The sequence below is a fragment of the Cherax quadricarinatus genome, chromosome 81 (assembly GCF_038502225.1).
Source record: "Cherax quadricarinatus isolate ZL_2023a chromosome 81, ASM3850222v1, whole genome shotgun sequence".
In the NCBI taxonomy this organism is placed as follows: domain Eukaryota; kingdom Metazoa; phylum Arthropoda; class Malacostraca; order Decapoda; family Parastacidae; genus Cherax; species Cherax quadricarinatus.
In genome coordinates this window covers 17,089,048-17,113,193 of record NC_091372.1, presented here as the reverse complement: position 1 = coordinate 17,113,193, position 24,146 = coordinate 17,089,048, and the positions used below count along the sequence as shown (strand labels likewise).

The window sequence follows — 24,146 nt, the reverse complement described above, 5'->3', positions numbered from 1 at the left end:
TATATATTGCATATATTTATATATATATTGCATATATTTATGTATATATTGTATATATTGTATATATATATATATATATATATATATATATATATATATATATATATATATATATATATATATATATATATATATATATATATATATGTACTTATATATATATATATATTGCATGTATTGGTATATATTGCATGTATTGGTATATATTGCGCATATTGGTATATATTGCATGTATTGGTATATATTGGCCTTATCGCCAATGCTCCAAAGCCTATTTTTACAGTCATTACATACAAGTGTTTTATACTGCTAAATCATCCAGGTACATTGAAGACTGAGACGACTGTATTTACGTCGTACCTCATACATTCTTCCACATTCAACATCTTGACAAAATCGCTACGTTCCCAACATTATATACTTCTCACTTTATATGCTGCACAGACCCAATTTTTATATATTTTTACTAAATCATAAAATCTTATTGTCCCTATACAAAGTTTTTCAAACACTAAGATACAATTCTCGTGTTTTTTTGTTTACTGGTGGTACTATACTTTTTGTGATCAATGGTTTAAAAAACCGACATGTTGAAGATTGAGACACTTATGCAGCATATGGGAATCTTTATTCAGGAAACGTTTCGCCACACAGTGGCTTCATAAGTCCAATACAAAGTAGAAAGGCATAAGGAGAGGAGGAGTTTGAGGTAATCAGTCCCTCTGCCTGGAGTCGATGTGTTCAGTCCATCAATCTTGTAGAATGTACAGCATAGGGCCGTAGACGTGGCTTATATACTGTAGTGAGGTGAGGTGAAGCAGGCGGAGGCGGGGTCATAGTGGTACCATCCACTAGTCGAAGTAGTGAGGTGAGGTGAAGCAGGCGGAGGCGGGGTCATAGTGGTACCATCCACTAGTCGAAGTAGTGAGGTGAGGTGAAGCAGGCGGAGGCGGGGTCATAGTGGTACCATCCACTAGTCGAAGTAGTGAGGTGAGGTGAAGCAGGCGGAGGCGGGGGTCATAGTGGTACCATCCACTAGTCGAAGTAGTGAGGTGAGGTGAAGCAGGCGGAGGCGGGGTCATAGTGGTACCATCCACTAGTCGAAGTAGTGAGGTGAGGTGAAGCAGGCGGAGGCGGGGTCATAGTGGTACCATCCACTAGTCGAAGTAGGTCTTCGTCCAAAGGTTGGACAAGTGTTGAAGAATTCTTTGTAAGAAGATCCCATGATGCTGCATTCATCACAACTGTCAGACACTGCAGCATCATGGGATCTTGTTACAAAGAACTCTTCAACACTTGTTCAACCTTTGGACGAAGACCTACTTCGACTAGTGGATGGTACCACTATGACCCCGCCTCCGCCTGCTTCACCTCACCTCACTACAGTATATAAGCCACGTCTACGGCCCTATGCTGTACATTCTACAAGATTGATGGACTGAACACATCGACTCCAGGCTGAGGGACTGATTACCTCAAACTCCTCCTCTCCTTATGCCTTTCTACTTTGTATTGGACTTATGAAGCCACTGTGTGGCGAAACGTTTCCTGAATAAAGATTCCCATATGTTGCATAAGTGTCTCAGTCTTCAACTATATGTTTGTTCATGAAAGTATTTCAACATCACAGTCAGTCGTATGAAGACGGTAGACACTACAAGAAATTATCGTACGAGGAGCGTAGTATAGACCTGGACCGTCTTACGGCACCAGAGAACCACGTTGTCACTGGTGTCCGGTTCAGAATGCTGGGTACCCATGTTAACCTGGAGGTAGGTCTTCAATGTTTATTCTGATGTGTTAAATGGAAGCCAGAGGATAAAATTTAATTTACCACAAAACTGTCCTTAATGATCACGTCAAAATTCTCTGGGTTTAGCAGTGTTTCTCCTATGTTTTCTGAAGAGTTTAATAATGAATATTTTAAAGTTAGATACTCATCTTGTTTAGATTAATGTTCTCCCTGGACGATTAAAATTATGAGAAAGAGCTCAACCTAGAGGAACAATGTAGATGATGGGGAATGTGGAGTGATTAAGCTTGATCCAAGGGGAATGTGAGGTGACTAAGCTTGATCCAAGGGGAATGTGAGGTTACTAAGCTTGATCCAAGGGGAATGTGGAGTGATTAAGCTTGATCCAAGGGGAATGTGAGGTGACTAAGCTTGATCCAAGGGGAATGTGAGGTGACTAAGCTTGATCCAAGGGGAATGTGAGGTTACTAAGCTTAATCCAAGGGGAATGTGGAGTGATTAAGCTTGATCCAAGGGGAATGTGAGGTGACTAAGCTTGATCCAAGGGGAATGTGAGGTGACTAAGCTTGATCCAAGGGAAATGTGAGGTGACTAAACTTGATCCAAGGGGAATGTGAGGTGACTAAGCTTGATCCAAGGGGAATGTGAGGTGACTAAGCTTGATCCAAGGGGAATGTGAGGTGACTAAGCTTGATCCAAGGGAAATGTGAGGTGACTAAACTTGATCCAAGGGGAATGTGAGGTGACTAAGCTTAATCCAAGGGGAATGTGAGGTGACTAAGCTTGATCCAATGGGAATGTGAGGTTACTAAGCTTGATCCAAGGGGAATGTGAGGAGACTAAGCTTGATCCAAGGGGAATTTGAGGTGACTAAGCTTGATCCAAGGGGAATGTGAGGTGACTAAGCTTGATCCAAGGGGAATGTGAGGTGATTAAGCTTGATCCAAGGGGAATGTGAGGTGACTAAGCTTGATCCAAGGGGAATGTGAGGTGACTAAGCTTGATCCAAGGGAAATGCGAGGTTACTAAGCTTGATCCAATTGGAATGTGAGGTGATTAAGCTTGATCCAAGGGGAATGTGAGGTGACTAAGCTTGATCCAAGGGGAATGTGAGGTGACTAAGCTTGATCCAAGGGGAATGTGAGGAGACTAAGCTCGATCCAAGGGGAATGTGAGGTGATTAAGCTTGATCCAAGGGGAATGTGAGGTGACTAAGCTTGAGCCAAGGGGAATGTGAGGTGACTAAGCTTGATCCAAGGGGAATGTGAGGTGACTAAGCTCGATCCAAGGGGAATGTGAGGTGATTAAGCTTGATCCAAGGGGAATGTGAGGTGACTAAGCTTGATCCAAGGGAAATGTGAGGTGACTAAGCTTGATCCAAGGGGAATGTGAGGTTACTAAGCTTGATCCAAGGGGAATGTGAGGTGACTAAGCTTGATCCAAGGGGAATGTGAGGTGACTAAGCTTGATCCAAGGGGAATGTGAGGAGACTAAGCTTGATCCAAGGGGAATGTGAGGTGACTAAGCTTGATCCAAGGGGAATGTGAGGTGACTAAGCTTGATCCAAGGGGAATGTGAGGTGATTAAGCTTGATCCAAGGGGAATGTGAGGTGACTAAGCTTGATCCAAGGGGAATGTGAGGTGACTAAGCTTGATCCAAGGGGAATGCGAGGTTACTAAGCTTGATCCAAGGGGAATGTGAGGTGACTAAGCTTGATCCAAGGGGAATGTGAGGTGACTAAGCTTGATCCAAGGGGAATGTGAGGTGACTAAGCTTGATCCAAGGGGAATGTGAGGTGACTAAGCTTGATCCAAGGGGAATGTGAGGAGACTAAGCTTGATCCAAGGGGAATGTGAGGTTACTAAGCTTGATCCAAGGGGAATGTGAGGTGACTAAGCTTGATCCAAGGGGAATGTGAGGTGACTAAGGTTGATCCAAGGGGAATGTGAGGTTACTAAGCTTGATCCAAGGGGAATGTGAGGTTACTAAGCTTGATCCAAGGGGAATGTGAGGAGACTAAACTTGATCCAAGGGGAATGTGAGGTGACTAAGCTTGATCCAAGGGGAATGTGAGGTGACTAAGCTTGATCCAAGAGGAATGTGAGGTGACTAAGCTTGATCCAAGAGGAATGTGAGGTGACTAAGCTCGATCCAAGGGGAATGTGAGGTGATTAAGCTTGATCCAAGGGGAGTGTGAGGTGACTAAGCTTGATCCAAGGGGAATGTGAGGTGACTAAGCTTGATCCAAGGGGAATGTGAGGTTACTAAGCTTGATCCAAGGGGAATGTGAGGTGACTAAGCTTGATCCAAGGGGAATGTGTGGTGACTAAGCTTGATCCAAGGGGAATGTGAGGTTACTAAGCTTGATCCAAGGGGAATGTGAGGTGACTAAGCTTGATCCAAGGGGAATGTGAGGAGACTAAACTTGATACAAGGGGAATGTGAGATGACTAAGCTTGATCCAAGGGGAATGTGAGGTGACTAAGCATGATCCAAGGGGAATGTGAGGTTACTAAGCTTGATCCAAGGGGAATGTGAGGAGACTAAACTTGATCCAAGGGGAATGTGAGATGACTAAGCTTGATCCAAGGGGAATGTGAGGTGATTAAGCTTGATCCAAGGGGAATGTGAGGTGACTAAGCTTGATCCAAGGGGAATGTGAGGTGATTAAGCTTGATCCAAGGGGAATGTGAGGTGATTAAGCTTGATCCAAGGGGAATGTGAGGTGATTAAGCTTGATGCAAGGGGAATGTGAGGTGATTAAGATTGATCCAAGGGGAATGTGAGGTGACTAAGCTTGATCCAAGGAGAATGTGAAGTGACTAAGCTTGATCCAAGGGGAATGTGAGGTGACTGAACTTGATCCAAGGGGAATGTGAGGTGATTAAGATCGATCCAAGGGGAATGTGAGGTGACTAAGCTTGATCCAAGGAGAATGTGAAGTGACTAAGCTTGATCCAAGGGGAATGTGAGGTGACGGAACTTGATCCAAGTGGAATGTGAGATGACTAAGCTTGATCCAAGGGGAATGTGAGGTGATTAAGCTTGATCCAAGGGGAATGTGAGGTGATTAAGCTTGATCCAAGGGGAATGTGAGGTGATTAAGCTTGATCCAAGGGGAATGTGAGGTGATTAAGCTTGATCCAAGGGGAATGTGAGGTGACTAAGCTTGATCCAAGGGGAATGTGAGGTGACTAAGCTTGATCCAAGGGGAATGTGAGGTGACTAAGCTTGATCCAAGGGGAATGTGAGTTGACTAAGCTTGATCCAAGGGGAATGTGAGGTGATTAAGCTTGATCCAAGGGGAATGTGAGTTGACTAAGCTTGATCCAAGGGGAATGTGAGGTGATTAAGCTTGTTCCAAGGGGAATGTGAGGTGATTAAGCTGTACACCAAGTAATGTTGCGTTAATTAATATAAACAAGTTGATTGTTGATTGTTGATTGTTGATTGGAGAGACAATGGAAACTGACCTTGGATCCTATGAGACACTATGTAAACCACTGGACCACTATTATTCCTTTTGCCTGGAGTTTACCTGGAGAGGGTTTCGGGCGTAAACGCCCCCGCTGCTCGGTCAGAGACCAGGCCTTGTGATGGATCAGGGTCTCATCAACCAAGCTGTTACTGCTGGCCACAGGTAAACTGACGTAGGGACCACAGCCCGGCTAGTCAGGTACTGATTTTAGGTGTCTGTCCAGTGATTTCTTGTGGACAGTCAGGGGTCTTGTAGACAGCCAGGGGTCTTGAAGACAGCCAGGGGTCTTGAAGACAGCCAGGGGTCTTGAAGACAGCCAGGGATCTTGAAGACAGCCAGGGGTCTTGAAGACAACCAGATGTCTTGAAGACAGCCAGGGGTCTTGAAGGCAGCCAGGGATCTTGAAGACAGCCAGGGGTCTTGAAGACAGCTAGGGGTCTTGAAGACAGCCAGGGGTCTTGAAGACAGCAAGGGGTCTTGAAGACAGCCAGGGGTCTTTAAGACAGCCAGGGATCTTGAAGACAGCCAGGGGTCTTGAAGACAGCTAGGGGTCTTGAAGACAGCCAGTCGTCTTGAAGACAGCCAGGGATCTTGAAGACAGCCAGGGGTCTTGAAGACAGCCAGGCATCTTGAAGACAGCCAGGGGTCTTGAAGACAGCCAGGCATCTTGAAGACAGCCAGGGGTCTTGAAGACAGCCAGGGGTCTTGAAGACAGCCAGGGGGTTTGAAGACAGCCAGGACTCTTGAAAACAGCCATCGGTCTTGACAGCTAGGGGTCTAGAAAACAACCAGGGGTCTTGAAAACAGCCAGGGGTCTTGAAAACAGCCAGAGGTCTTGAAGACAGCCAGTGGTCTTGAAGACAGCCAGGGGTCTTAAAGACAGCCAGGGTTCTTGAAGACAGCCAGGGGTCTTGACGACAGCCAGGGGTTTTGAAAACAGCCAAGAGTCTTGAAGATAGCCAGGGATCTTGAAGACAGCCAGGGGTCTTGGAAACAGCCAGGTGTCTTGAAGACAGCCATTGGGTCTTGAAGACAGCCAGGGGTCTTGAAGACAGCTAGGGGTCTTGAAAACAGCCAGGGGTCTGGAAGACAGGCAAGGGTCTTGAAGACAGCCAGGGGTCCGGAAGACAGGCAGGGGTCTTGAAGACAGCCAGGGGTCTGGAAGACAGGCAGGGGTCTTGAAGACAGCTAGGGGTCCGGAAGACAGGCAAGTGTCTTGAAGACAGCCAGGGGGTCTTGAAGACAGCCAGGGGTCTTGAAAACAGCCAGGGGTCTGGAAGACAGGCAGGGGTCTTGAAGACAGCCAGGGATCCGGAAGACAGGCAGGTGTCTTGAAGACAGCCAGGGGGTCTTGAAGACAGCCAGGGGTTTTGAAGACAGCTAGGGGTCTTGAAGACAGCCAGGGGTCCGGAAGACAGGCAGGGGTCTTGAAGACAGCCAGGGGTCTGGAAGACAGGCAGGGGTTTTGAAGGCAGCCAGGGGTCCGGAAGACAGGCAGGGGTCTTGAAGACAGCCAGGGGTCCGGAAGACAGGCAGGGGTCTTGAAGACAGCCAGGCATCTTGAAGACAGCCAGGGGTCTTGAAAACAGCCAGGGGTCTTGAAGACAGCCAGGGGTCTTGAAGACAGCCAGGGGTCTTGAAGACAGCCAGGGGGTTTGAAGACAGCCAGGACTCTTGAAAACAGCCATCTGTCTTGACAGCTAGGGGTCTAGAAAACAACCAGGGGTCTAGAAAACAACCAGGGGTCTTGAAAACAGCCAGAGGTCTTGAAGACAGCCAGTGGTCTTGAAGACAGCCAGGGGGTCTTGAAGACAGCCAGGGGTCTTGAAGACAGTTAGGGGTCTTGAAGACAGCCAGGGGTCTTGAAGACAGTTAGGGGTCTTGAAGACAGCCAGGGGTCTTGAAGACAGCCAGGGGTCTTTAAGACAGCCAGGGGTCTTGAAGACAGCCAGGGGTCTTGAAGACAGCCAGGGGTCTTGAAGACAGCCAGGGATCTTGAAGACAGCCAGGGGTCTTGAAGACAGCCAGGGGTCTTGAAGACAGCCAGGCATCTTGAAGACAGCCAGGGATCTTGAAGACAGCCAGGGGTCTTGAAGACAGCCAGGGGTCTTGAAGACAGCCAGGGGTCTTGAAGACAGCCAGGGGTCTTGAAGACAGCCAGGGGTCTTGAAGACAGCCAGGGGTCTTGAAGACAGCCAGGGGTCTTGTAGACAGCCAGGGGTCTTGAAGACAGCCAGGGGTCTTGAAGACAGCCAGGGGTCTTGAAGACAGTCAGGGGTCTTGAAGACAGCCAGGGGTCTTGAAGATAGCCAGGGATCTTGAAGACAGCCAGGGATCTTGAAGACAGCCAGGTGTCTTGAAGACAGCCAGGGGTTTTGAAGACAGCCAGAGGTCTTGTAGACAGCCAGGGGTCTTGAAGACAGCCAGGGGTCTTGAAGACAGTTAGGGGTCTTGAAGACAGCCAGGGATCTTGAAGACAGCCAGGGGTCTTGAAGACAGCCAGGGATCTTGAAGACAGCCAGGGGTCTTGAAGACAGCCAGGGGTCTTGAAGACAGCTAGTGGTCTTGAAGACAGCCAGGGGTCTTGAAGACAGCCAGGGGTCTTGAAGACAGCCAGGGATCTTGAAGACAGCCAGGGGTCTTGAAGACAGCCAGGGGTCTTGAAGACAGCCAGGGGTCTTGAAGACAGCCAGGGGTCTTGAAGACAGCCAGGGGTCTTGAAGACAGCCAGGGGTCTTGAAGACAGCCAGGGGTCTTGAAGGCAGTCAGGGGTCTTGAAGACAGCCAGGGGTCTTGAAGACAGCCAGGGGTCTTGAAGACAGCCAGGGGTCTTGAAGACAGCCAGGGGTATTGAAGACAGCCAGGGGTCTTGAAGACAGCCAGGGGTCTTGAAGACAGCCAGGGGTCTTGAAGACAGTTAGGGGTCTTGTAGACAGCTTAGGGTCAATTGGTAATCCCCCTTATGGAAGTTGCTCAATAAATTATTGCTACCACTTACCACTATACAAAAACAATATCGCAGATGTTTAAAACCCACGAAACAGTAAAAATAAAATCGTGATTTTTGCAATCTATTTCCCGTCCATCTCAATAAAGTCCATATTGGTAGGTAAGACACATAGGCAACAGTTAGGCAACTTTATTCCGAAACGTTTCGCCTACACAGTAGGCTTCTTCAGTCGAATACAGAAAGTAGGCATGAACAATAGAGATGTGAAGACGATGTAATCAGTCCATCACCCTTAAGTCGTAGAATTGTGTCTTACCTACCAACCTGTCGGTATTGTATACCATTTTAATGCTCAAAGTCCATATTGCCTCTCAGTAGACGAAAATAAAAGACGGATTTTTTGTTTTCCTAAAAATATCGTAATTTTTCAATGATTACAATTAGTCAATGACTTGTATGTGCTGCTACATGACTTAAATTATATTTACAAATGAAATCTGAATGAATGAAAACCACGCCTCAGACAGGCTACACGGCGGGGCCAGGAGCTGAGTATCGACCCCTGCAACCTCAAATAGGTGAGTACACACATACAAGGGGTCACAATTGGAAGTTGAAGGCTCAGATGAGTCAAAGGGATGTTAGGAAGTATTTCTTCAGCCACAGAGTTGTCAAGAAGTGGAATAGTCTGGGTAATGATGTAGTGGAGGCAGGAACCATACAAATCTTCAAGACGAGGTATGATAAAGCTCATGGAGCAGGGAGAGAAAGGACCCAGTAGCAGTCAGTGAAGAGGCGGGGCCAGGAGCTGAATCTCGACTCCTGCAACCACAAATAGGTGAGTACACAAGCAAGCACGCATGCACGAATGCACAAGGGTAAAGAGGGGTTCCCAAGGGTCAGTCTTAGGGAAAGTGCTGTTTCTGATGTATGAGAATGACGTGACAATAGGGGTAGAGTGAGAGGTGTCCCTGTTTGCAGACGATGTGGAGAATTTAAATGGACGAGGACCAAGACTACAAAGGGATCTGGACAGGTTGAGATCCTGTTCTGACAAATGGCTCCTGGAGTTCAAAGTCATGAAGCTTGGGGAAAAATAAAGAATATCTTCTTCTTCTTATGACCAGAGCTTTCGTAAGATGGGTAAGGAAGAAGGATGGGTAAGGATAAAAATATTGGAAAAGGGTGGGAGGGGGGAGAGAGGTAGGATATAAAAGGGTGGGAGGGGGGAGAGAGGTAGGATATAAAAGGGTGGGAGGGGGGAGAGAGGTAGGATATAAAAGGGTGGGAGGGGGGAGAGACGTAGGATATAAAAGGGTGGGAGGGGGGAGACAGGTATGATATAAAAGGGTGGGAGGGGGAGAGAGGTAGGATATAAAAGGGTGGGAGGGGGAGTGATGTATGATATAAAAGGGTGGGAGGGGGAGAGAGGTAGGATATAAAAGGGTGGAAGGGGGTGAGTGAGGCAGAATATAAAAGGGTGGGAGGGGGAGTGATGTAGGATATAAAAGGGTGGGAGGGGGAGTGATGTAGGATATAAAAGGGTGGGAAAGGGAGTGAGGTAGAATATAGAAGAGTGGAAGGTGGGATTGAGGTAGGATATAAAAGGGTGGGAGAGGGAAGTGAGGTAGGATATAAAAGGGTGGGAGGGGGTAGTGAGGTAGTATATAAAAGGGTGGGAGGGGGGAGTGAGGTAGGATATAAAAGAATGTGAGGGGGGAGTGAGGTATTATATAAAAGGGTGGGAGTGGGAGTGAGGTAGGATATAAAAGGGTGGGAGGGGGAGTGAGGTAGGATATAAAAGGGTGGGAGGGTGGAGTGAGATAGGATATAAAAGGGTGGGAGCGCGAGTGAGGTAGGATATAAAAGGGTGGGGGGCGGGAGTGAGGGGATATAAAAGGGTGGGAGGGGGAAGTGAGCTGGATATAAAAGGGTGGGAAGGGGAGCGAGGTAGGATATAAAAGCGTGGGAGGGGGAGTGAGGTAGGATATAAAAGGGTGGGAGGGCGGAGTGAGGTAATATATAAAAGGGTGGGAGGGAAGAGTGAGGTAGGATATAAAAGGGTGGGAGGGGGAGTGAGGTAGGATATAAAATGGTGGGAGGGGGGAGTGAGGAAGGCTATAAGAGGGTGGGAGGTGGAGTGAGGTCGGAGATAAAAGGGTGGACGGGGTACGGGAGGTAGGATATCAAAGGGTGGGAGGGGGGAGTGAGGAAGGATATAAGAGGGTGGGAGGGGGAGTGAGGTAGGATATAAAAGGGTGGAAGGGGTAAGTGAGGTAGGATATAAAAGGGTGGGAGGAGGGAATGAGGTAGGATATAAATGGGTGGGAGCGGGGAGTGAGGTAGAATATAAAAGGGTGGGAGGGGGGAGTGAGGTAGGATATAAAAGGGTGGGAGGGGGGAGTGAGGTAGGATACAAAAGGGTGGGAGTAGGGAGAGGTAGGATATAAAAGGGTGGGAGGGGGAGTGAGGTAGGATATAAAAGGGTGCGAGGGGTAGTGATGTAGGATATAAAAGGGTGGGAGGGGGAGTGAGGTAGGATATAAAAGGGTGGGAGGGGGGAGTGAGGTAGGATATAAAAGGGTGGGAGGGGGGAGTGAGGTAGGATATAAAAGGGTGGGAGGGGGGAGTGAGGTAGGATATAAAAGGGTAGGAGGGGGGAGTGAGGTAGGATATAAAATGGTGGGAGGGGGAGTGAGGTAGGATATAAAAGGGTGGGAGGGGGGTGAGGTAGGAGTGAGGTAGGATAGGATATAAAAGGGTGGGAGGGGGGGGTGGGAGTGAGGTAGGATATAAAAGGGTGGGAGGGGGAGTGAGGTAGGATATAAAAGGGTGGGAGGGGGAGTGAGGTAGGATATAAAAGGGTGGGGGGGGGAGTGAGGTAGGATATAAAAGGGTGAGAGGGGGGAGTGAGGTAGGATATAAAAGGGTGGGAGGGGGAGTGATGTAGGATATAAAAGGGTGGGAGGGGAGTGAGGTAGGATATAAAAGGGTGGGAGGGGGAGTGAGGTAGGATATAAAAGGGTGGGAGGGGGAGTGAGGTAGGATATAAAAGGGTGGGAGGGGGGAGTGAGGTAGGATATAAAACGGTGGGAGGGGGAGTGAGGTAGGATATAAAAGGGTGGGAGGGGGGAGTGAGGTATGATATTGAAGGGTGGGAGGGGGGAGTGAGGTAGGATGAAAAGGGTGGGAGGGGGAGTGAGGTAGGATATAAAAGGGTGGGAGGGGGAGTGAGGTAGGATATAAAATTGTGGAAGGGGGTTGTGAGGTAGGATATAAAAGGGTGGGAGGGGGAGTGAGGTAGGATATAAAAGGGTGGGAGGGGGAGTGAGGTAGGATATAAAAGGGTGGGAAGGGGAGTGAGGTAGGATATAAAAAAGTGGGAGGGGGGATTGAGATAGGATATAAAAGGGTGGGAGGGTGGAGTGACGTTGGATATAAAAGGGTGGGAGGGGGGGGTGGGTGTGAGGTTGGATATAAAAGGGTGGGAGGGGGAGTGAGGTAGGATATAAAAGGGTGGGAGGGGGGAGTGAGGTAGGATATAAAAGGTGGGAGGGGGAGTGAGGTAGGATATAAAGGGTGCGAGGGGGAGTGAGGTAGGATATAAAAGGGTGGGAGGGGGAGTGAGGTAGGATATAAAATGGTGGGAGGGGGAGTGAGGTAGGATATAAGAGGGTGGTCGGGGGGAGTGAGGTACGATATAAAAGGTTGGGAGGATGAGTGAGGTAGGATATAAAAGGGTGGGAGGGGGGAGTGAGGTAGGATATAAAAGGGTGGGAGGGGTGAGTGAGGAAGGATATAAAAGGGTGGGAGGGGGTGAGTGAGGTAGGATATAAAAGGGTGGGAGGGGGGAGTGAGGTAGGATATAAAAGGGTAAGAGTGGGGAGTGAGGCAGGATATAAAAGGGTGGGAGAGCGAGTGAGGTAGGATATAAAAGTGTGTGAGGGGGAGTGAGGTAGGATATAAAAGGGTGGGAGGGGGAGTGAGGTAGGATATAAAAGGGTGGGAGGGCGGAGTGAGGTAGGATATAAAAGGGTGGGAGGCGGGAGTGAGGTAGGATATAAAAGGGTGGGAGGGGGGAGTGAGGTAGGATATAAAAGGGTGAGAGGGGGGAGTGAGGTAGGATATAAAAGGGTGAGAGGGGGGAGTGAGGTAGGATATAAAAGGGTGAGAGGGGGAGTGAGGTAGGATATAAAAGGGTGGGAGAGGGAGAGTAGGATATAAAAGGGGAGGGGGAGTGAGGTAGGATATAAAAGGGTGGGAGGGGGAGTGAGGTAGGATATGAAATTGTGGGAGGGGGAGTGAGGTAGCATATAAAAGGGTGGGAGTGGGAGTGAGATAGGATATAAAAGGGTGGGATGGCGGAGTGATGAAGGATATAAAAGGGTGGGAGGGGGAGTGAGGTAGGATATAAAAGGGTGGGGAGGGGGAGTGAGGTGGGATAAAAAAGGGTATGAGGGGGGAGTGAGGTAGGATATAAAAGGGTGGGAGGGGGAGTGAGGTAGGATATAAAAGGGTGGGAGGGGGGAGTGAGGTAGGATATAAAAGGGTGGGAGGGATGAGTCAGGTAGGATATAAAAGGGTGGGAGGGGGTGGGAGTGAGGTTGGATATAAAAGGGTGGGAGGGGGAGTGAGGTAGGATATAAAAGGGTGGGAGGGGGAGTGAGGTTGGATATAAAAGGGGGGGCTGGGGGAGTGAGGTAGGATATGAAACGGTGGGAGGGGGAGTGAGGTAGGATGTAAAAGGGTAGGAGGGGGGAGTGAGGTAGGATATAAAAGGGTGGGAGGGGGAGTGAGGTAGGATATAAACGGGTGGGAGGGGGTAGTGAGGTAGGATATAAAAGGGCGGGAGGGGGGAGTGAGGTAGGATATAAAAGGGTGGGAGGGGGAGTGAGGTAGGATATAAAAGGGTGGGAGGGGGAGTGAGGTAGAATATAAAAGGGTGGGAGGGGGAGTGAGGTAGGATATAAAAGGGTGGGAGGGGGAGTGAGGTAGGATATAAAAGGGTGGGAGGGGGAGTGAGGTAGGATATAAAAGGGTGGGAGGGGGGAGTGAGGTATGATATAAAAGGGTGGGAGGGGGAGTGAGGTAGGATATAAATGGGTGGGAGCGGGGAGTGAGGTACGATATAAAAGGGTGGGAGGGGGGAGTGAGGTAGGATATAAAAGGGTGGGAGGGGGTAGTGAGGTAGGATATAAAAGGGTGGGAGTGGGAGTGAGGTAGAATATGAAAGGGTGGGAGGGGGAGTGAGGTTGGACATAAAAGGGTGGGAGGGGGAGTGAGGAAGGATATAAAAGGGTGGGAGGGGGGAGTGAGGTAGAATATAAATGGGTGGGAGCGGGGAGTGAGGTACGATATAAAAGTGTGGGAGGGGGAGTGAGGTAGAATATAAATGGGTGGGAGTGGGGAATGAGGTAGGATGTAAAACGGTTGGAGGGGGGAGTGAAGTAGGATATAAAAGGGTGGGAGGGGGAGTGAGGTAGGATATAAAAGGGTGGGAGGGCGAGTGAGGTAGGATATAAAAGGGTGGTAGGGGGAGTGAGGTAGGATATAAAAGGGTGGTAGGGGGAGTGATGTAGTATATAAAAGAGTGGGAGGGGGGAGTGTGGTAGGATATAAAAGGGTGGGAGGGGGAGTGAGGTAGGATATAAAAGTTTGGGAGGGGAAGTGAGGTTGGATATAAAAGGGTGGGAGGGGGAGTGAGGTAGGATATAAAACAGTGGGAGCGGGAGTGAGGTAGGATATAAAAGGGTGGGAGGGGGAGTGAGGTAGGATATAAAAGGGTGGGAAGGGGAGTGAGGTAGAATATAAAAGGGTGGGAGGGGGGAGTGAGGTAGGATATAAAAGGGTGGGAGGGGGAGTGAGGTAGGATATGAAAGGTTAGGGGCAGGGAGGTAGGATATAAAAGGGTGGGAGGGGGAGTGAGGTAGGATATAAAAGGGTGGGAGGGGGGGAGGGGGAGTGAGGTAGGATATAAAAGGGTGGGAGGGGGAGTGAGGTAGGATATAAAAGGTTGGGAGGGGGAGTGAGGTAGGATATAAAAGGGTGGGAGGGGGAGTGAGGTAGGATATAAAAGGGTGGGAGGGAGAGTGAGGTAGGATATAAAAGGGTGGGAGGGGGGAGTGAGGTAGGATATAAAAGGGTGGGAGGGGGGAGTGAGGTAGGATATAAAAGGGTGGGAGGGGGAGTGAGGTAGGATATAAACGGGGGGGCGGGGGGAGAGAGGTAGGATATAAAAGGGTGGGAGGGGGGAGTGAGGTAGGATATAAAAGGGTGGGAGGGGGAGTGAGGTAGGATATTAAAGGGTGGGAGTGGGAGTGATGTAGGATATAAAAGGGATGGATGGGGGAGTGAGATAGGATAGAAAAGGGTGGGTGGGGGGAGTGAGGTAGGATATAAAAGGGTGGGAGGGGGGAGTGAGGTAGGATATAAAAGGGTGGGAGGGGGAGTGAGGTAGGATATAAAAGGGTGGGAGGGGGAGTAGGTAGGATATAAAAGGGTGGGAGGGGGAGTGAGGTTGGTTATAAAAGGGTGGGAGGGGGAGTGAGGTAGGATATTAAAGGGTGGGAGGGGGAGTGAGGTAGGATATAAAAGGGTGGGAGGGGGTAGTGAGGTAGGATATAAAAGGGTGGGAGGGGGAGTGAGGTAGGATATAAAAGTGTGGGAGTGGGAGTGAGGTAGGATATAAAAGGGTGGGAGGGAGGAGTGAGGTAGGATATCAAAGGGTGGGAGGTGGAGTGAGGTAGGATATAAAATGGTGGGAGGGAGGAGTGAGGTAGGATATAAAAGGGTGGGAGGTCTAATGAGGTAGGATATAAAAGGGTGGGAGGGGGAGTGAGGTAGGATATAAAAGGGTGGGATAGGGGAGTGAGATAGGATATAAAAGGGTGGGAGGGCAGAGTGATGTAGGATATAAAAGGGTGGGATTGGGGAGTGAGGTAGGATATAAAAGGGTGGGAGGAGGGAATGAGGTAGGATATAAAAGGGTGGGAGGGGGAGTGAGGTAGGATATAAAAGGGTGGGAGGGGGAGTGAGGTAGGGGTGGGATATAAAAAAAGGGTGGGAGGGGTGGAGTGAGGTAGGATATAAAAGGGTGGGAGGGGGAGTGAGGTAGAATATAAAAGGGTGGGAGGGAGAGTGAGGGAGGATATAAAAGGGTGGGAGGGGGGAGTGAGGTAGGATATAAAAGGGTGGGAGGGGGAGTGAGGTAGGATATAAAAGGGTGGGAGGGGGGAGTGAGGTAGGATATAAAAGGGTGGGAGGGGGAGTGAGGTAGGATATAAAAGGGTGGGAGGGGGGAGTGAGGTAGGATATAAAAGGGTGGGAGGGGGAGTGAGGTAGGATATAAAAGGGTGGGAGGGGGAGTGAGGTAGGATATAAAAGGGTGGGAGTGGGGAGTGAGGTAGGATATAAAAGGGTGGGAGGGGAGTGAGGTAGATAATAAAAGGGTGGGAGGGGGGAGTGAGCTAGGATATAAAAGGGTGGGATGGGGGAGTGAGGTAGGATATAAAAGGGTGGGAGGGAAGTGAGGTAGGTTATAAAAGGGTGGGAGGGGGAGTGAGGTAGGATATAAAAGGGTGGGAGGGGGGAGTGAGATAGGATATAAAAGGGTGGGAGGGGGGAGTGAGGAAGGATATAAAAGGGTGGGAGGGGGGAGTGAGGTAGGATATAAATGGGTGGGAGGGGGGAGTGGGGTAGGACATAAAAGGGTGGGAGGAGGAGTGAGGTAGGATATAAAAGGGAGGGGGGGGAGTGAGGTAGGATATAAAAGGAGGGGGGAGTGAGGTAGGATATAAACGGTTGGGAGTGGGAGTGAGGTTGGATATAAAAGGGTGGGAGGGGGAGTGAGGTAGGATATAAAAGGGTGGGAGGGGGAGTGAGGTAGGATATAAAAGGGTGGGAGTGGGAGTGAGGTAGGATATAAAAGGGTGGGAGGGGGGAGTGAGGTAGGATATAAAAGGGTGGGAGGGGGAGTGAGGTAGGATATAAAAGGGTGGGATGGGGAGTGAGGTAGGATATAAAAGTGTGGGAGGGGGAGTGAGGTAGGATATAAAAGGGTGGGAGGGGGAGTGAGGTAGGATATAAAAGGGTGGGAGGGGGTAGTGAGGTAGGATATAAAAGGGTGGGAGGGGGGAGTGAGGTAGGATATAAAAGGGTGGGAGGGGGAGTGAGGTAGGATATAAAAGGGTGGGAGGGGGTAGTGAGGTAGGATATAAAAGAGAGGGAGGGGGGAGTGAGGTAGGATATAAAAGTGTGGGAGGGGGAGTGAGGTAGGATATTAAAGGGTGGGGAGGGGGAGTGAGGTAGGATATAAAAGGGTGGGAGGTCGGAGTGATGTAGGATATAAAAGGGTGGGAGGGGGGAGTGAGGTAGGATAAAAAAGGGTGGGAGGGGGGAGGTAGGATATGAGGAGGTAGGATATAAAAGGGTGGGAGGGGGGAGTGAGGGAGGATATACAAGGGTGGGAGGGGGGAGTGAGGTAGGATATAAAAGGGTGGGTGTGGGGAGTGAGGTAGGATATAAAAGGGAGGGAGGGGGGAGTGAGGTATTATATAAAAGGGTGGGAGTGGGAGTGAGGTAGGATATAAAAGGGTGGGAGGGGGGAGTGAGGTAGGATATAAAAGGGTGGGAGTGGGGAGTGAGGTAGGATATAAAAGGGTGGGAGGGGGAGTTATGTAGGATATAAAAGTGTGGGAGGGGGAGTGAGGTAGGATATAAAAGGGTGGGAGGTGGGAGTGAGGTAGGATATAAAAGGGTGGGAGGGGGAGTGAGGTAGGATATGAAAGTGTGGGAGGGAGAGTGAGGTAGCATATAAAAGGGTGGGAGTGGGGAGTGAGGTAGGATATAAAAGGGTGGGAGGGGGAGTGAGGTAGGATATAAAAGGGTGGGAGGGGGAGTGAGGTAGGATATAAAAGGGTGGGAGGGGGGAGTGAGGTAGGATATAAAAGGGTGGGAGTGGGAGTGAGGTTGGATATAAAAGGGTGGGAGGGGGGAGTGAGGTAGGATATAAAAGGTTGGGAGGGGGAGTGAGGTAGGATATAAGAGGGTGGTAGGGGGGAGTGAGGTAGGATATAAAATGTTGGGAGGGTGGAGTGAGATAGGATATAAAAGGGTGGGAGGGCGAGTGAGGTAGGATATAAAAGGGTGGGAGGCGGGAGTGAGAGGATATAAAAGGGTGGGAGGGGGAAGTAAGCTGGATATAAAAGGGTGCGAAGGGGAGTGAGGTAGGATATAAAAGCGTGGGAGATGGAGTGAGGTAGGATATAAAAGGGTGGGAGTGCCGAGTGAGGTAGGATGTAAAAGGGTGGGAGGGGGTAGTGAGGCAGGATATAAAAGGGTGGGAGGGGGGAGTGAGGTAGGATATAAAAGGGTGGGAGGGCGAGTGAGGTAGGATATAAAAGGGTGGGAGGGGGGAGTGAGGTAGGATATAAACGGGTGGGAGGGGGAGTGAGGTAGGATATAAAAGGGTGGGAGGGGGAGTGAGGTAGGATATAAAAGGGTGGGAGGGGGAGTGAGGTAGGATATAAAAGGGTGGGAGGGGGAGTGAGGTAGGATATAAAAGGGTGGGAGGAGGAAGTGAGGTACGATATAAAAGGGTCGGAGGGGGAGTGAGGGGATATAAAAGGGTGGGAGGGGGGAGTGAGCTAGGATATAAAAGGGTGGGATGGGGGAGTGAGGTAGTATATAAATGGGTGGGTGGGGGAGTGAGGTAGGATATAAAAGGGTGGGAGGGGGAGTGAGGTAGGATATAAAAGGGTGGGAGGGGGAGTGAGGTAGGATATAAAAGGGTGGGAGGGGGAGTGAGGTAGGATATTAAAGGGTGGGAGGGGGGAGTGAGGTAGGAGGGGAGGGGGCAGTAGGATATAAAAGGGGGGGTGGGGGAGTGAGGTAGGATATAAAAGGGTGGGAGGGGGAGTGAGGTAGGATATAAAAGGGTGGGAGGGGGAGTGAGGTAGGATATAAAAGGGTGGGGAGGGGGAGTGAGGTGGGATAAAAAAGGGTGGGAGGATGTGATTAAGGTAGGATATAAAAGGGTGGGAGGGGGAGTGAGGTAGGACATAAAAGTGTGGGCGGGGGAGTGAGATAGGATAGAAAAGGGTGGGAGGGCGGAGTGATGTAGGATATAAAAGGGTGGGAGGACGGAATGACGTAGGATATAAAAGTGCGGGAGGGCGGGTGAGGTAGGATGTAAAAGTGTGGGAGTTCAGTGTGAGGTGTGATATAAAAAAGTGGGAGGGGTGAGTGAGGTAGGATATAAAAGGGTGGGAGGAGGGAATGAGGTAGGATATAAAATGGCGGGAGGGCGGGTGAGGTAGGATGTAAAAGTGTGGGAGGGCAGAGTGAGGTGTGATATAAAAAAGTGGGAGGGGTGAGTGAGGTAGGATATAAAAGGGTGGGAGGGGGTGAGTGAGGTAGGATATAAAAGGATCGGAGGGGGAGTGATGTAGGATATAAAAGGGTGGGAGGGGGAGTGAGTTAGAATATAAAAGTGTGTGAGGGGGAGTGAGGTAGGATATAAAAGGGTGGGAGGGGGGAGTGAGGTAGGATATAAAAGGGTGGGAGGGGGGAGTGAGGTAGGATATAAAAGGGTGGAAGGGTGGAGTGAGGTAGGATATAAAAGGGTGGGAGGGGGAGTGAGGTAGGATATAAAAGGGTGGGAGGGGGGAGTGAGGTAGGATATAAAAGGGTGGGAGGGGGGAGTGAGGTAGGATATAAAAGGGTGGGAGGGGGGAGTGAGGTAGGATATAAAAGGATCGGAGGGGGAGTGATGTAGGATATAAAAGGGTGGGAGGGGGAGTGAGGTAGGATATAAAAGGGTAGGAGGGGGAGTGAGGTAGGATATAAAAGGGTGGGAGTGGGAGTGAGGTAGGATATAAAAGGGTGGGAGGGGGGAGTGAGGTAGGATATAAAAGGGTAAGAGTGGGGAGTGAGGTAGGTTATAAAAGGGTGGGAGGGCGAGTGAGGTAGGATATAAAAGTGTGGGAGGGGGAGTGAGGTAGGATATAAAAGGGTGGGGAGAGGGAGTGAGGTAGGATATAAAAGGGTGGGAGGGGGAGTGAGGTAGGATATAAAAGTGTGGGAGGGGGAGTGAGGTAGGATATAAAAGGGTGGGGAGAGGGAGTGAGGTAGGATATAAAAGTGTTGGAGGGTGAGTGAGGTAAGATATAAAAGGGTGGGAGGGGGGAGTGAGGTAGGATATAAAAGGGTGGGAGGGGGAGTGAGGTAGGATATAAACGGGGGGGTGGGGGGAGTGAGGTAGGATATAAACGGGTGGGAGGGGGAGTGAGGTAGGATATAAAAGGGTGGGAGGTGGGAGTGATGTAGGATATAAAAGGGTGGGAGGGGGGAGTGAGGTAGGATATAAAAGGGTGGGAGGGGTGAGTGAGGGTTGGATATAAAAGGGTGGGAGGGGGGAGTGAGGTAGGATATTAAAGGGTGGGGAGGGGGAGTGAGGTAGGATATAAAAGGGTGGGAGGGGGAGGTAGGTAGGATATAAAAGGGTGGGAGGAGGAGTGAGGTAGGATATAAAAGGGTGGGGAGGGAGTGAGGTAGGATATATAAGGGTGGGTTGGGGGAGTGAGGTAGGATATAAAAGGGTGGGAGGGGAGTGAGGTAGGTTATAAAAGGGGGAGGGGGAGTGAGGTAGATATAAAAGGTTGGGAGGGTGGAGAGGTAGGATATAAAAGGGTGAGAGGGGGAGTGAGGTAGGATATAAAAGGGTGGGAGGGGGGAGTTAGGTAAGATATAAAAGGGTGGGAGGGCGAGTGAGGTAGGATATAAAAGGGTGGTAGGGGGAGTGAGGTAGGATATAAAAGGGTGGGAGGGGGAGTGAGGTAGGATATAAAAGGGCGGGAGGGGGAGTGAGGTAGGATATAAAAGGGTTGGAGGGGGAGTGAGGTAGGATATGAAAGTGTGGGAGGGGGAGTGAGGTAGCATATAAAAGGGTGGGAGTGGGAGTGATGTAGGATATAAAAGGGATGGATGGGGGAGTGAGATAGGATATAAAAGGGTGGGAGGGCGGAGTGATGTAGGATATAAAAGGGTGGGAGGGGGGAATGAGGTAGGATATAAATGGGTAAGTGCGGGGAGTGAGGTAGGATATAAAAGGGTGGGAGGGCGAAGTGAGGTGGGATAAAAAAGGGTGCGAGGGGGGAGTGAGGTGCTATATAAAAGTGTGGGAGGGGGAGTGAGGTAGAATATAAAAGGGTGGGAGGGGGGAGTGAGGTAGGATATAAAAGGGTGGGAGGGGGAGTGAGGTAGAATATGAACGGGTGGGAGGGGTAGTGAGGTAGGATATAAAAGGGTGGAAGGGGGGAGTGAGGTAGAATATGAAAGGGTGGGAGGGGTAGTGAGGTAGGATATAAAAGGGTGGGAGGGGGGGAGAGTGGGGGGAGGGTGGGAGGGGGGAGGAGGTAGGATATAAATTGGTGGGAGGGGGAGTAAGGTAGGATATAAAAGGGTGGGAGGCCGAGTGAGGTATGATATAAAAGGGTGGGAGGGGGAGAGAGGTAGGATATAAAAGGGTGGAAGGGGGTGAGTGAGGTACGATAAAAAAGGGTGGGAGGGGGAGTGAGGTAGGATATAAAAGGGTGGGAGGGGGAGTGAGGTAGGATATAAAAGGGTGGAAGGGGGTGAGTGAGGTAGGATATAAAAGGGTTCGAGGGGGAGAGAGGTAGGATATAAAAGGGTGGGAGGGGGGAGAGAGGTAGGATATAAAAGGGTGGGAGGGGGGAGTGAGCTTGGATATAAAGTGTGGGAGGGGGAGAGAGGTAGGATATAAACGGGTGGGAGGGGGGAGTGAGGTAGGATATAAAAGGGTGGGAGGGGGGAGAGAGGTAGGATATAAAAGGGTGGGATGGGGGAGAGAGGTAGGATATAAAAGGGTGGGAGGGGGGAGAGAGGTAGGATATAAAAGGGTGGGAGGGGGGAGAGAGGTAGGATATAAAAGGGTGGGAGGGGGAGAGAGGTAGGATATAAAAGGGTGGGAGGGGGGAGAGAGGTAGGATATAAAAGGGTGGGAGGGGGGAGAGAGGTAGGATATAAAAGGGTGGGAGGGGGAGAGAGGTAGGATATAAAAGGGAGGGAGGGGGAGAGAGGTAGGATATAAAAGGGTGGGAGGGGGGAGAGAGGTAGGATATAAAAGGGTGGGAGGGGGGAGAGAGGTAGGATATAAAAGGGTGGGAGGGGGGAGAGAGGTAGGATATAAAAGGGTGGGAGGGGGGAGAGAGGTAGGATATAAAAGGGTGGGAGGGGTGAGAGAGGTAGGATATAAAAGGTGGGAGGGGTGAGAGAGGTAGGATATAAAAGGGTGGGAGGGGGGAGAGAGGTAGGATATAAAAGGGTGGGAGGGGGGAGAGAGGTAGGATATAAAAGGGTGGGAGGGGGGAGAGAGGTAGGATATAAAAGGGTGGGAGGGAGGAGAGAGGTAGGATATAAAAGGGTGGGAGGGGGGAGAGAGGTAGGATATAAAAGGGTGGGAGGGGGGAGAGAGGTAGGATATAAAAGGGTGGGAGGGGGGAGAGAGGTAGGATATAAAAGGGTGGGAGGGGGGAGAGAGGTAGGATATAAAAGGGTGGGAGGGGGGAGAGAGGTAGGATATAAAAGGGTGGGAGGGGTGAGAGAGGTAGGATATAAAAGGGTGGGAGGGGGGAGAGAGGTAGGATATAAAAGTAAGCGACACAACCACTTTGGTGTAATTTAAAAAGGTGTATATGGAATAATAAAATATTGTTGGAGAGGTATAATACTAACCCATCAGAGTCACATAGATATACCACATATATGACTCTGAATTATTGACAGTAAATGTACAAGTTGCAACCTTTTTTTTTTGCGGTTGCACAACGGATATTTAAGCGACGATGAAGGCAATAATTTCCTGGCCAGTTTATAAAGAATTACTTGACAATGGCTTCTTACAGGTGGTGTCCTGCCATAGTAAATGTAGCATAATTTTAACAGTAGAATGTTATGTAAGATGTTTCCCTAATTGGGGGCGATGATTTTCTCAGTACACATAGAAGGGTTCTGGTGTTACCCAATCTTCTTCATCAGGGAGGTTGCTCAATATCATGGGTCGATGGTAATCATCTTTATGTATAAAACGACGGACCCTTTGTGGGAGAGTCATTCTTTGAGTCCTGTGAGGAGGAGTATTGATGGTGTAATCCGTGGTATTTACAACTTGTATAGGATGTTCTCTATTTGGCATGTATAGTTCTTGCATTGTATAGAGTTGTTTCTTTTTTAGGGTGTCAAGGCGTACATTTAAGGCAGTAATATCTTGTTGTACGTGTAAATCTGCCATTTTAACTCTGTCTCTCCTCCTGGTATCGGTAATAAAGCGAAGAGCTCTATAATGGACCCGTTGCAACCGTAGCATGTTGGTCTTTGTTGTTAATGACATTGGGACACAAGGGTATTCGTGTATAGGTCTTATTATCATTTTATATAGATGTTTTTTGACATGTGGAGGGGCTTGATTGAATCGAAAGAGACTGTTAAGACCGGCTTTGGCTATGTTGATCTTTTTAGTTATATGAGATGTTGAGTGGAGCAGCCTGTCTGTTTCATATCCCAAGATCTTGTTAGGGTTCCTAATGGCTACAGGTGTACCTCTGATGGAGATACCCCCTTTATCTTCGATGGTTGATTCAAAACATCCTATCGTGCTAACAAGGACTTTGTCAGGGTTAGTCGTAATTCTCCATTTCTTTTCCCAATTAGATGTTCGACGAAGTTCAATATTCATTTTTTCTATGACTCTCTCATACTTGTATTTTCCTGTTACCGGAGTTGATGAGACGACATGAATAACATCATCTGCAAACTGTGTTATAATTGTGTCATTAAACTCTGGTTGAGGAAGGTCATTCACATAAATGTTGAACAGAAGTGGACTGAGACAAGAACCTTGTGGGACACCAGCTGTCGGTATAAAAGGCTCTGTCGACCTGCCATGAAAGGTGGGAATGATTTTTCTTTGAGTTAAGAAATTATATATTACTCTGAGAAAAGTCCAGTTATGGTCTGGTAGATCAATAAGTTTGTGTATAAGGCCATCATGCCATAAGCTATCAAAAGCTTTATGAACATCTCTGGTGGCAATTAAGGCAGGATTGCCCTAATGTTTCAGACTCGCTACAGTATCGAAAATAATATTTATTGCATGATGGGTACCTCTATGTGTTCTAAAACCAAATTGTTTTTCAGTAAACAGGTGATTAAACTCTGTATAGTAGTTTAGTTTGTTGGAAATGATATTCTCAAGAACTTTTCCAGTGACTTCAAGTAAGGATATAGGTCTATAGTTCCTGGTTGGTGGATGTCTTTATTGGGTTTACCAAGAAAGATCATCCTAGCAGTCTTAAAAACAACTGGAAAATGTCCTGAGGCCAAGATGGCATTAAAGATATTAACCAAAGACTGTTTACAATTTCTGGGTAGGAACTTTATTTGTTTCATTGTTATTCCAGAGAGACCAGGGACTCTATTTCGCATTCTTCCAATAACCTGACTCATCTCGAGTAATGTAATAGGTCTAGTAAGCGGGTGGGCGTCTTCAAGAGTTGAAGTATCGATGGACGGTAGTGGTTGTAGATCATCTAACTTCTCATCTCTCCATTCATTTACCAACTGATAGTGATTATTGTTAAATCTACGACTGTTATTGTGGGAGAGAATTTTCTCCCATACATCACCCATCAAATTAGCCTGGTCCTGTGGATCATCAAGTTTAATCTCAACATCTTCATCATCCTCATCAGTGAAGGTATGAATTAAGTAGTTAGGAGCCTTGTGCTTTGCCCCTAACAGTTGTCGGATCTTACTCCAAAATTTTGCTGGCTCACGTTTATACTGATTAGCTTGGAGAACTAGCAATTTCCATAAGTCCCGCTTGTGATGACTAATCATGTTAATTAATTCTTGCCTCAATCTGTGCAATGTAGCTACTGGTGGTTGT

General features: G+C 48.9%; 1 protein-coding gene across 2 annotated transcripts in view; it reads left to right on the top strand.

Moving 5' to 3' along the window:
• LOC128706306 (uncharacterized) overlaps window positions 1-24,146 on the top strand; it is a 160,609-nt gene that overhangs the window by 132,688 nt on the left and 3,775 nt on the right. Inside the window, exon 10 of one of the 2 annotated variants that reach the window (XM_070102475.1) lies at window positions 1,631-1,772. The exons of the other annotated variant lie outside the window; for it this stretch is intronic. Coding sequence (XP_069958576.1) covers window positions 1,631-1,772 — 142 coding nt within the window. The remainder of the gene's footprint in view (window positions 1-1,630; window positions 1,773-24,146) is intronic. 2 annotated transcript variants of the gene reach the window in all.